Source organism: Penaeus japonicus, unplaced genomic scaffold, assembly GCF_977035675.1.
Source record: "Penaeus japonicus unplaced genomic scaffold, GWHDUDI00000001_assembly GWHDUDI00000016, whole genome shotgun sequence".
Taxonomy (NCBI): Eukaryota; Metazoa; Arthropoda; class Malacostraca; order Decapoda; family Penaeidae; genus Penaeus; species Penaeus japonicus.
The window spans coordinates 22,641,993-22,654,492 of NW_028234418.1; the positions used below are offsets into that span (position 1 = coordinate 22,641,993).

A 12,500-nucleotide genomic window follows, 5' to 3' on the forward strand; every position below is an offset into this window, starting at 1 on the left:
ATGATTTATGTATATTTCTCTTTGCGTCGCTTTAAGCGGGGTTTCCATGTTACGGTGTTCAGGAAGGAGCGCTCAAGAAAGAGTCGAATAATCGTAGTCAGATTTGCTCTCTCCTCCCTCCCACCCCTATTTTCTTACTCTCCCTCTGTCTCTCTTTTTCTCCCCCCTTTTCTTTCTATTTTCCCCCGAGGACGGGAACTAAAGAGGGTATGTCTGAGCGTGCGCTACGGTTGTCAGAAGGACACAAGAGAGTCCGACTGGGCGCTCTTTTGTGGGTTCAGTCTCTGGAACGGACTCTTGTCGAGAACCCGTTCGTTGGTCGTTCGTCTTTATCCACTGGCTGGAAACCGATGGCAGAAATGGTTATGCTTATATTTTATTTTTTTGGGTGTTGGTGAGTGAGGGTTGATTTCTGGTTTATAGTATAGGGTAAGTGTGTTTTTTTTCTTCACTAGGTGAGGGTCTGATTTGTATGACTGATGTGTGTATGATGCATCTCTATGCCTTTTGCGTTTCATAATTTATTTGTAGTTACTACAAGTCTTAGACAATAGACCTTCTGTTCTGCCTTTCGTTTCCACCTCTAGAATCAGTAAGCAAATTTTATAAATGTTCGAGTCAATCCTCCAGCTACTTAACCCTATTCCTCGTCTCCCTATCTCCCCCTTCTTCTCCCCCAAAACTCCTTTCTCAGGGGGAAAAATGTCTTTGTCCCCTACAACAATGGCAAGGCAAGAAATCAGATGGGAGAGAGAAGGCCTTTGGGGATGAGGGAGGGGGAGGGGGAGGGAATCTTCCCTACGATCTCTCCTGTCTAGGGACAAGAGGAGAGGGGTAGGGACAGGGAGGGAGGAAGGAGAAGGAGAATAAGGAGGACTAGATCCGCAGGAATTCTAGGTAATTAATGCCGTCTAGGCGGTGACTTGTGACATTTCCAGCGGGATAACGATGCGCGAAAACAGGGCAGACGGTCAGATTTACTACTGCTTCTTCCAGGGGGTCTCCGGAATTTCGCCCGCCGCGACATTTTTCCCAGCGCGCTCGATCTGCGGTTTGAGGGAAATCGGCAGACCTTCGGAGGGAATGCTAATGAACACTCGGCACATGATAGCGAATCTTAAATGCTTTATTTATTTTAAGCGAGTTTAATTTTCTCCCGCGAATGATTTTAAGCTTGTTTTTTCTTTTTTTCTGTTTTTTAATGTTATGGGAATTATTCGCATCTGACGAAATTCATACGCCATAAAATCTTGCTGAGTTGACACAAACCGCCCCTGCTAGCACCATCGTCAGCGTCGCGGTCAGTGGCATGCGCAGGGTGACAGTCATTAATTTTCGCCACAGTGTGAGACACCCCCATACCCCTCCCCCACCCACCCCCACTTCCCCGTCATACAGTAGGTGCCCCTATGGAGCTTCTGTAACTTGGGTGGTAAAGGGATTCCGTATATTGATGCTAATAGTAATAGTAACAGTGATAACGTGAATGCGCCACAATATATTGTAAGTAATTCAGATTTATATCAACTTGCTCAAGAAATTTACATGGATGAATATTATTTTTCCGAATGAGTGAGTGCGGGTGGGGTTTGGTGGGTCGGAGGTTCGGTAGCTGGTCATTACGGGCGAGTCCAGCAGGGCTCCCCCCCCCCTTCTTCCCTTCGTCGCTACCTGATGCCCGTGAGTCTCGTAGACGCAGGGAGAGGAATACTAATCACGTCGTTTTTATATCATTTCACTTTTACTTTAGTCTTTTGACTAAGGTTTACGTAGCGTCAAATTATGACTCCTGACACTTCTACTTGTTACGATGAATTAACTTCTATGCAGAGATACTACGATAGTACCTTCGGTTGTCCAATCATTAATATCGGCTTAATTAATTTTTGGCGCGTTGTCGCTGGACCGCTAGATATCGCACGGTCTTGCTCCCGTCTTGCGTTGCTTAGGCGTTGCGTAGCGTTCGCCTCCTGCTCTTATGTGGCTTCTCGTCTGCAAAATAACCCTCGATAGAACCGAGATTCGATCACCCACTCTCTCATCCTAACGTCTAGCGGATCTGCAACATGCTAGCGTAGCCCTTGTGTTTTGCAAAACTCGTGTTGAAGAGGCGAGTCTCGAAAGAGAAGAGGGGGACGAAGGTCATTTTCTCGTCCGGAGCGAAACAAAACGGGAGCAGGGAAGGTCAGCGGCGGGTGCAGGTCCCAGGCCCCTCTCTCTCCGTGCACGTTGGATCGACCTGGCACGGTTACCCACACGTGTTATTGTGGCCATATTAAGCGACCCTTTCGTTTTCCATACATCGGTGTCTGAGTTGCGGAAGGGGTTACAGGCTTACCGACAGCTCTATCTGATGCGTTTGATTTTGATTTAGAGCCATAGAATACGAGTGGGAAGTTAGTAGAGGGCTTTGCCGGGGCGTCGGTACCATGGGCTGGGCACTCCACTCCCCTCCCCCCGGGCAAGCCAGACTTCCACCACAAACTCAACTCGGGTCTGATATAGTAATATTGTGTTTTTTTCTTTCTTTTCTATACGGGTTCGGGAGCGGCTCACAATACCTATACGTCCTCTGGCACAAAGAGAGAAAGGAAGGGAAGATTTTTTCCCCCTTCGGTCGACTGTTTGAGCTGTCCCTTCAGGATAAGTCGCGGCTCCTCGATGGCTCTCGTTTTGTTTTCGAAGTAAAGGTTCCATCATTACGGGGAGCGCGAAGGTACAATGTCAAATAGCCACTACGTTGTTTAGGAAATACGTGTGATAGTAGTTTGGGCAGTGATCAGCTCAGGTAGCTGAGGGCAGAGCCTGGCTCCTGTGCCCTAAGGCGGAGGTGACCTCTGGACAAAGACCTTTTCTATAAAACGGATTCTTGGGCATTAAGAAGACAAAAGCGGGAGGAACTAATGACTCGAAGTTTGGTTCCTATTGAGGCTGCTACTGTCGCCGCGATGACTGCGGTTAGGAAGTCAAAAAGTCCCCCTGCTAAGGCCGGTCCGCCCGTGATGCTGCGCTGGCCGAGGTGTTGTCTCGGGGGCTGGCCAGGGTACGGATAATCTTCACTACATTCTTCTTATCAAAGACCCCGGACGGCAGACCCATGTCAAAAGGCCCCATGCAGTTTTTCTAAATTGATCTCCCAAGCTTCTTAGGGTCTTCCTCGAGTCAAACGAGTTTCGTGTGTTCCAGCATGAAAGGGGGCCCCTCCCATCAGTCAGCGCGGCTCAAGTGTAGCAGTTCCCGCCCTTCGCGAGTCCCCGTAGACACGCACGTAAACAACATTCAAGACTCATTGTGTAGCCGTCCCGCTCCCAAGAATATAAACGGTCGAAGCTTCAGCACTTCCTAATGTTCCCGGCCTCGTCACACTCTTGACATGACACGTGAATAGCGACTCCCTTACTAAATGGAATATAATCCTTCAGCAAACGGAACGTAATCCCTTTCTCTGACACCTCACCGTTCTTACTGGCGGGCTTTGGGAGGGATTTGTTACTTAACGAAAAAACGATATATCCATAAACATACCTTTGCCGCTAAGTAATTCATACCATACGTTCAGAAGCGGTAAATACGCTACTTTCCTTAGTGTTGTTTTCGTAATTTGATCGTACTCTATCAAAGAGTCACATCTGGTAGGTACCGGAAGAGCTCGAGAGCCATCTAGACCGTCAATAATGATGGCCCCGAAGCTACGTCGATATCACAGGAAGTTAAATGCCTATCACATCATGGGCGGAAGTGGCAACCGCGATAGTCTTAAGGCCCAACTCTATAGGCTTCACATAGAGCTTCATTATTCTAATCATCCTTCTTTCTTCTCACAATGACGATAATATCGTAAAGTGAGATTCAGCCTTTTGATATTAACGTCGCTTTGTATATACCGCACACTGAACTTTGTTGATGGAAAGCGATAGGAAACGTCATGGCAGTTGTATTGTATCTTTAGAGTTCACAGCCTGAGGCGGCGGCAGGGCAATATTTCCGGGAGTCTTGTGGTTACCGTTACAATCGGAGGAAATCGTAAATACTATACTGGAGAGACTTTCTTTAATTCTTTCTTGGCCATGGATTATGTATCCATCATTTAAAAAATCGCCATCTAGTTTCCCTTGCTTCTTTTCGCATCCGGATATTATCAAGTAAAACACACGACCTTTTTTGTATAAACAAACGACAGAATGGCATGATAATATAAACAATCTTGATTGATTCAGCTCGCGTAAGACTAATGCAAGACTCGGCAAGCGTTGTGTCCAGCCCATTGTTCGCGAAGGTGATCCGTCAGAGAGCCGACGCCTGTATTGGCTTCCCTCTTTCATTGGCCTCTTAATTAATGGATCACCCTGGCTTGTTGGGAGACGTTCTTCCTCCTTCGAGGTTGAGATTGTTAAGTTTTAACCCCCCTTCTACTCTTCTTCGACCGAGAGTGATTTATTGTAACTTTTATGCAATTTTCGGGGTATATACACCGACGAATCTACCACGCGAGATCCTAATCTGTTGTCACCCGGCCGTTAAAAAAGCTTCCTCTTCCACTCGCGATGTAGTTGTGTCGCCGGGCGGGAGGAAGGGGCTCTTCGGTCTTCCTAAGGGAACCTGAATTATGCCTCTCCCTGAGGAATGTCTTCGCGATTTTTATTATGTCTCAACACCCTCGAGGTGGACGGATGTTCGTATCGAGTGATTCCGAAGGCGATAATCCGGGGTCTCCTGCAGAAGGGTTTAGTACCTGGCGGGGAGCGAGGCGACCACACGGGGCATAAATCACCCGCGATTGGAGGTGACGGCTTCGACCTGAGACACTTTTATTTTATGGGATAGTTTTTCATCCGAGACACATACTCCACGACAGTCGTTATAAACGTCCGGTGCGTTTTAAAGACGAGAAAACTGATTTAATTCTCTCTCTCTCTCTTCTCTCTCTCTCTCTCTCTCTCTCTCTCTCTCTCTCTCTCTCTCTCTCTCTCTCTCTCTCTCTCTCTCGCTCTCTCTTCCTATCATCTTCTCTCTTCTCAACCATTGGTGATTTCAACGATCGCGTAAGAAACAAGCTTTACTCCTCGTGTCTTTCCATTCGTCGGTAAACCTTGTCTATAGAAATAGGATCTTTATTCATTATATACTGTTACAACTAATAGCCTCTTCATGTCCTAGAATATCCTACAGGATTTACTGAGATTATTTACATTAGAACACTTGGAGGTCTGGTGCCCTCTCTTCAACTTCCTTTTCACCTAAAGAGTTTCAGGTTCAAAATTCATCGCCTTTCTAGCTTTATGTCTTCAGGTGTTTGGTCAACAAAGTCCTCGGCTTATTTTCGTGTTTTTGTAAACGTAGGAATGGTCCGTGTCAACAGGTAATGGTTTACCGTGAAAACAGCCCGGCAAACACTCCTCGCCCTCGCTTCACCAGCCATCCGTTCGCCAGCAGGACGCAGAGGAAACGCAAAGGCCTTTCCATTGTTTCAACCGGGACGGGAATACGTGGGCGGTGGATTTCGATGTGGTCATTATTTTTACTTAATAAATAGAGTTTGAAATGCGATATTGTAAGAGATGGTGATCTAAAAAGAGAAAGATATGGGAATTTGAATTAATGATATTTGCTTGATTAATTAGAATATCGTCAAATTATCTTTATTCATTCACAAAAGGGGGTATTATTTCGTATGTCTGTTTAGGGGGGTAAGGCGTGGTGGGAGTGTGAGGGGGTAGAGGGTGGGGGTAAGTGCCAAGGGGTTGGGGGTGAGGCTCTACAAACAAACTAACCGTCACAACGTTTGGCCAAGGAATGGAGTTTCTTCAACCTTATTGACTTGTTTATATTTGCCCGTGTATTTGGCCTAGTTGATCGCAGTTCGCTCTGAGTGTTCTCAAAGTTTATTTGAGTTCTCTAAGAGTTTCAGCGTATGAAGATGAATTGAGTTGATATTATACAGTGTGGTGCACTATCTAATTATGTCTATTTCCATTACATTGGACAATCATTTCGATTTAATGTTAAATAAATTTCATTTTCTATTTTCAGTTCGAGAAAGACATATCCCTGCAAGACGACTCCAGCTGTCATCAGAACTCCAACTGCTTTATGGTAAGTAGACTTAAGGTCTAAATTCCTTACCTTTTATCACATTATACGGCGTGAGTTGCAGCTTTCCAACCAGTTAGCTGGAAATCTCCGTAGTTTTTTAAAATCATGAGTCAATCAGTAATGTTAAAGACTTTAAAGTCATCTTGTTTTCGGAAAAATAGCTTTTAATATCAACTTTGCTTAGATAAAAGTCTTTGTCACTCATGAATAGAGATGAACAGACGCACACAATAGGTAAAGTAAACACCAGAATCTTAGGACTAGACAACAAATGAATTTTCCATCATTATCTCTCATCCTCATCTCGGCTTCCTCGGCCATCTCTTCTCCCCATCTCCCTCTCCCCAAAAACTCTTTTCAATTCTCTCTCTGGTCGCATTCTCATCCTTTCCCAAGTTCTCAATCAGCTGTCTATTCACTTCTCATCGGTTAGGTTAGAAGCCTGCGTTTGCCTGTTATGATTACAAAGACTGACTAATGAAAGTGATTTAGCGAGCCTCAGATCCTACCATGCTTATCTGATTGTTTTCTGCTCTTTGGATGCTCTGTTTCTCTTTCTACATCTCTCGCTATTTTTTTAGGCATTTTCTTTTTTTTATTTTACCTTTTAATTTTTAGAAATAATTATAGAAATTCAAATGAAAATATATCTAGACTTATCAATAACACTGGTTATGATAGAGATTTAGTGGGTCGAAGGGAATAGCAAAGATCAACAGCAGGAACTCCTGATATCTCTCGAAAACTGGCCGGACGACCCGAGTCAGTTTACAGTATGGAATCTGCAGTTTCATCCTGGTCTCAGCTGGTCATTACGACGACTTAAGAGTTTCAACTGTGTGCAGATAGCGTCGACTCCGGACCATTGTTCCCCCCGAGCCGTAGTGACCACACTCACGTTGGGTTGCTGGGATTATAACCAATGTTGTCCCTTGTGGAGGGTAATGGCGTGCCTCTATCTTGACCGCTTGCTTTTGTCAATAAGAGCCTGTGAAATCTTAGGAAACTTGTCTAGTGTCCTCAGAACAGCAGACAGTTGGACAGGAAAGAGAAGAGGGAGGAATGAAGTCTCTTTTAAAAAGGGGGATATTTTTATTTTTCAATATTCTCTTTTCAAGAGTTTGGTTAGGATCTTTTAGATGTTGAAGTCAATTTAATTTACAAATAATCGTCTATAAGATCGTACGCAGATGGAGGAAGAGGTTGCGTTTGATCGCGAGTAATAGCAAAGGGTTAAAAAAATAGCCCCGTTTAATAGAAGCGTGTAAAGACTAAGCACCGAAAAATGAAAGCTTGTAAAAGGGGCAGTTCTTTCCTTCTGGTAGTCACGTGATTCCTTAAAGAATTCCCGTCCTTATGCCTAAGGAACGGACGGTCTATCTTGTACCATTCTTTGCTTAACATCAAGAAATAAGATACAATCGATTCGAACCATTATGGCTACCTCCCCTCCCCTCCTCTTCCCACTCCCTCTTCCATATACCCTTTCTTTTTCTCTCACCTGGGGAACTTTTGGCTCAGGTGTAAGTAACTTATTACGGTTTCAAGATCGAAGAATAGGTAAACTGTAAAAACAAGCCTCCCCATCTCTCCCTGGCTCCCCCTCCTCGCTTTGTCAGATTAAGCCCCCAGAGCGTGAAGATGGCGTAGGGGTATCGCGGCTGTAATCCCATCCCATATCTCGTCCATGCATCGTATCAAGGCTATTACCAAGACTGGAAGGCTTGATAGGGCATGGAAGAGAGACTATAGCAGTCGTGCTATAAATTTCCTTTTTTTTTGGGGGGGGGGGAGGAGGGCAAACCTCTTATTTTTAGTCGCTGGCATACGAACCACACACACACACACACACACACACACACACACACACACACACACACACACACACACACACACACACACACACACACACACACACACACACACACGCGCGAGGACTGAAGCGCCATAAAAGATGTCGGATGTCGGGAGGTGTTCGGTTCTCGCTCCGTGGGTCGGGGTTTCGGATGGATCCCAAACCTTCTCGGAAAGTTATCGTACAATGGGAGTCTTGAGAGAGGTTCGGGATGGCGTGAAATGCAGTCTTTGTTGGCGACGTCGCTTTTTGTGGGCCCGGCGGACACTTTACGTTACCAAGGACCTCGTTACTCCCAACAGTCTTCCAGTCCTGGGGAGGTTGAGGGTAACGGTGGTGGTGGTGGTGGGGGGGTAAGGGCGTGAAATATGGGTGTTATGTCATAAACGATATGTTCTTTAACGCCATTGCTTGTAATCTTGTGGTAGAAGGGCATGTCCAGTACGTGTATGGCTAGCAGTGATGGTTTCACGAGTGTTCAGGGCTTAGTTTTAAAAGGAGGTGAATAGATTTATGAAATGTTGTGATAATAAATGAGTAGTAGAATTGATCTTCGAAATATCCATTATTGCTGATGATAAATAGTACGATTTGTTTTCATAGTTTGAGGAAAATACCGACGGTATGGGAACACAAGCAGACCCTTTTTTGACAGGCCTGAAAGGTCTAGAGGGATCACAGCCAAGACAGCTAAATTGGTGCCTATGCCATACAACCGTAACAAAGAGCATTTACCGTATCACTGACTTTCTTGTGGTGGCTCCTGTGACGTGGATTCCTATGGCTATTTTTTTTTTCTTTTTTCTTTTCCATCTTTCCAGTTCATCTTTTAGAACTACTATCGTTATATTTTTCAAATGGCTATATTGTGAGTATTAAATAAAGTTTGGTTGCGAAGGTTGAAGTAACGTAGTGATGATGGGCTTCCCGCAAAACCCGGTTCTCTTCCTGCCTGACATAATCGCCCTAATGAGCAGGGTTAATGTGATTTACTATATAATCAATTAATGGTTCTTTAAATAACCTCAATCATGGAGCGATTGCCTCGTAAATTTTCGTTCGTCGCCCGTAGCGATTACATCAGCACAATAGGATCATTACACACGCCTTATGATGTCTTGAGTATTTTGAAGTCCTCGCCGCGACAGGTAAACATACTCACAGGAGACAACCCTCGCCTGATACAAGCGGTGTTGCCACGTGAGACTTTGCTTGTCACGCTATGTAAAGCCTAGGGTAACACAAATACTAAAAGCTTTACGTTGGCCGTCCAAAATCTAAGTCTAGTTAGAAAATGCATAGGGAAAATATAATACCAAGGGTTCGACATCGATCTTTGCAAATTGCTCCCGTGTTGGCAACCCGCACCAAATTGCCCGTCCGCCATTTTATTTATTGCGCCTGCGCTGTTGTGAGGCGAGCACTGCACGGCGCTCCCAGTGCGCTCTCTTCGGCGCACTTTGCTTAATCGAAGATCATGAAGTCAGGAAAGTTGTTTTAAAAGCCTCTATGATTAAGACGAAGAAGAAAGCCGCAAAAATTATCAAATGAGATTTCCATTTCCCTATTCATTTCTTGCTTTCTTTCGTCGCAATATTCGCAATGATGATTCGATCTTACAAATTACTATTTCATTATGCCTTTGTTGCGAAAAGCGCTCAGCTGACATCCAAGGGGTTTGGATTCCAAGCGTGCATAATGAGCGAAGCCGTAAGAGCGTCGGATCCAATCTGGGCCAGGAAAGGCTGCGGCAGACGAGTCGCTTTTGTTTCATATCGGCGAGTTAATGGATTTTATAAAACATTAGATCAATCTCATGAACTATATTTAAATGTAATGTACTTCATATAGTCTTTTCGAATTAATGGAGGTAGATTAAACAATAATAAAATACTTAGTAATCATAGGAAAAGGTTAGGATTGATGTGCTGTTCTCGTGTTTCCTTCTCTTTTCTTTGCTATTGTCTCTTTCGACTTAATCGATGAACATCAAATTTATGTTATTGTCCATTTGTTCAATAATTCAATACTTACAGTCGGGGAAGATAGAGGCACAGGGACATAAATTGCTGCGTGATTGTAACACAACGTGTATTTAATGTTAGCGGCGAGTTGAAAAGTCTTCGATGCTCATTTGTTTGAGGGAGGGAATTTATTAGGACAATGTAAGATGTAGTCGACTTTGCATCTTAAAATTATTACTTGCGCGGTTTATTGACACGTACGATCCTGTTATGTATTTAAGAAGTCGAATCATTCTCAATAACAATCTCTCTTCTCGCCGTTTGTGATAGAAATGCATATATCATTATTAAAGAGCGTTGATCGGAGAGCCATTGTACATCATGCTTGTACAGAGAATCACGGCGTCTATAGTCTTCAGTTTGCGCGCGAGATCCATAGACCAGCCAAGAACAAAAGACAAACGCCGAGAATTCCCCCATTGTTAGAGAGGGCTGGGTTCGAAATGATGTTTATAAATGAGCTTTCGAAAAAAAACAATACTCGTAAAGTATATTTAAGACAACGAAACAAGAACCGACGAAGGAAATCTATGGTTAAAGATTGAAGAGCATTACGAAACGATGGACAATGGGGAAGTCAGTCTCTATTAACCATTAAGTGAAGAACATACAAAGGCTTCGACGATACAGGTTTAAGAGAAGACTCTCGCGTCAACATTCTCTAAGTCTGAATAAAAAATGAAGATTAAGAACTCCCAGCGCTGGATGCAATTTCTCTCATACCTGCGTTCCACTTTCTCTGTCGGCGGAGAATGAAAGGGGCACTTATCCCTTTCCAGATGCTTTGAGACACCTCGCCGTCCACCTGATATTTTCACCACTTGCTCCAGTACGGCGAATGGTAACCCGGTAACCAGTAACCCGGAACCCCATCCTTAGCCTTTGTCCAGTACCTAATGACCCAACAGGTGACGACGGGTCAACCGGTAGTTTGAGCCGGTAATTACAGGTCAACCGGTAGTTTGGAATCGTCTAGGCATTCATTTTCACCGGGTCAGGTACGAAGGCAGCTGACCGACCATAGGAAGCCTTTGGGACATTGGTGTTGTTTATTCTAGTAATTAGCCTATTATTTCCCCATTTTCCGCAAGAGCTCTCGGTGGGGAAGGGGTAATGGGAAGGGAAATAGCTGTCGAGGAATCATAATTTTCATAAACGCAAGTCTAAAGTTCCGTTTCGTCGGGAGCACAAAACACGAATCCAACTCCTTTTATAAAATATAATTTATTTTCCACTCTTCTCAAAGATGTTGCGAAATCCGTCGTTCCATTCAAATAAATGTTAATAATAGATTATATATTTTTCCTCTGAATTCCTGTCGTGCGACGATATCTGTCATGGGAGGGCATCCAGACCAACGGTTCTTGACGCGAAGACGCAGACCAGATGAGTCATCCATTCGTCAAGGGAAGGGAGGCTGGGAGGGACGGACAGCCCAGGACAACCAGAGAGCCGAGCGTGTCATTTAGCCGTTTGACCCTCTGTCATTTAGGTCGTTTCGGGTACTTAGGGAGCATTAGGAAAACATACAGAGGGCACATTCCTCACGTCTAGATACTCTTTTTTTCATCTTCACTTTCTTTTTTTCCTTTTTTTCTGTTATTCTTAGACATCATAGTTTATAGTTTGCGAAGACTTGACTAACCGATTTCTTTCTTTTTTGTCCACAGTGTTGGGAGAACTGCGAACTGCTTGCGACTAACTACCCCATTTGGAGCATCACATGCGGCCAAAGAGACATTTGTGTAAGTATCTTATCAGTGATCAGATTAATTCAAATGACAACATTTAAATATGAAAAAATGTTTAACCATTCGTGTGTATTAACAAGTGTATTAACGTCGTATTTTCTCGTTTTATAGGGAGAAGGATGTGAAGCCGCGTGCAACTTCCACTCCGAGCACCCGAGCAGCGTCGTGCCCTTGAGCCAACACAACTCCCGCCTCACTCTCGTGTTCAGCGGCTGGGCGGCGCAGTGGACGCTCTCCTGGGGGCGCAGCGCGGCTCAGGAACACGTCGTTTTCGCCCTCTTCACCAGGACCCCCGGAAAGTCCTGGGACCTTCGCCTCCAGACCGCTGACTTCGGCACCGCTCTTGACGATCTTCCGACGGGATCCGACATGAAGCTGGTTGCCGTGGCCGAGTCTGGCGTCCTCTCCGTGATCATCACTCCTTACGCTCCCCCCGCACACCCCAGGGGGAGCGTGAAGCCCGCCCTCGGCTCCTCCCGGGAACAGTCCTCCCAGGAAATGCCCGAGAACAACAGCATCGAGATGGACGGCTCCGACATGTGGCCCCTTCTGCACGAGGCCGAGGTCGAGGATTCTGGTCTCGTGGCCGCCCGTGTGTGGTGGGCCCCCCAGAACCCTCGCGGCGGAGACTACCTGGTCACCTGGGAAGTGGAGGGCGGCGGCCTCAAGGGTCACCTGTACACCGACCTTCCTGAAGTTGACCTGACTCTGTGGCCCGAAACCGTCTACCACGTTCAGGTGGAGCTTGTGACCGGCCCCTTGGGAGAGCCCCTCCGC

At 45.3% G+C, this 12,500-nt stretch overlaps 1 protein-coding gene across 1 annotated transcript in view; it reads left to right on the forward strand.

Moving 5' to 3' along the window:
• fend (forked end) overlaps positions 1–12,500 on the forward strand; it is a 15,358-nt gene that overhangs the window by 1,434 nt on the left and 1,424 nt on the right. The window contains exons 2-4 of the mRNA XM_043000597.2: positions 6,031–6,093; positions 11,643–11,717; positions 11,835–12,500. The exon at positions 11,835–12,500 is cut by the window's right edge and continues 1,424 nt beyond it. Coding sequence (XP_042856531.1) covers positions 6,031–6,093; positions 11,643–11,717; positions 11,835–12,500 — 804 coding nt within the window. The remainder of the gene's footprint in view (positions 1–6,030; positions 6,094–11,642; positions 11,718–11,834) is intronic.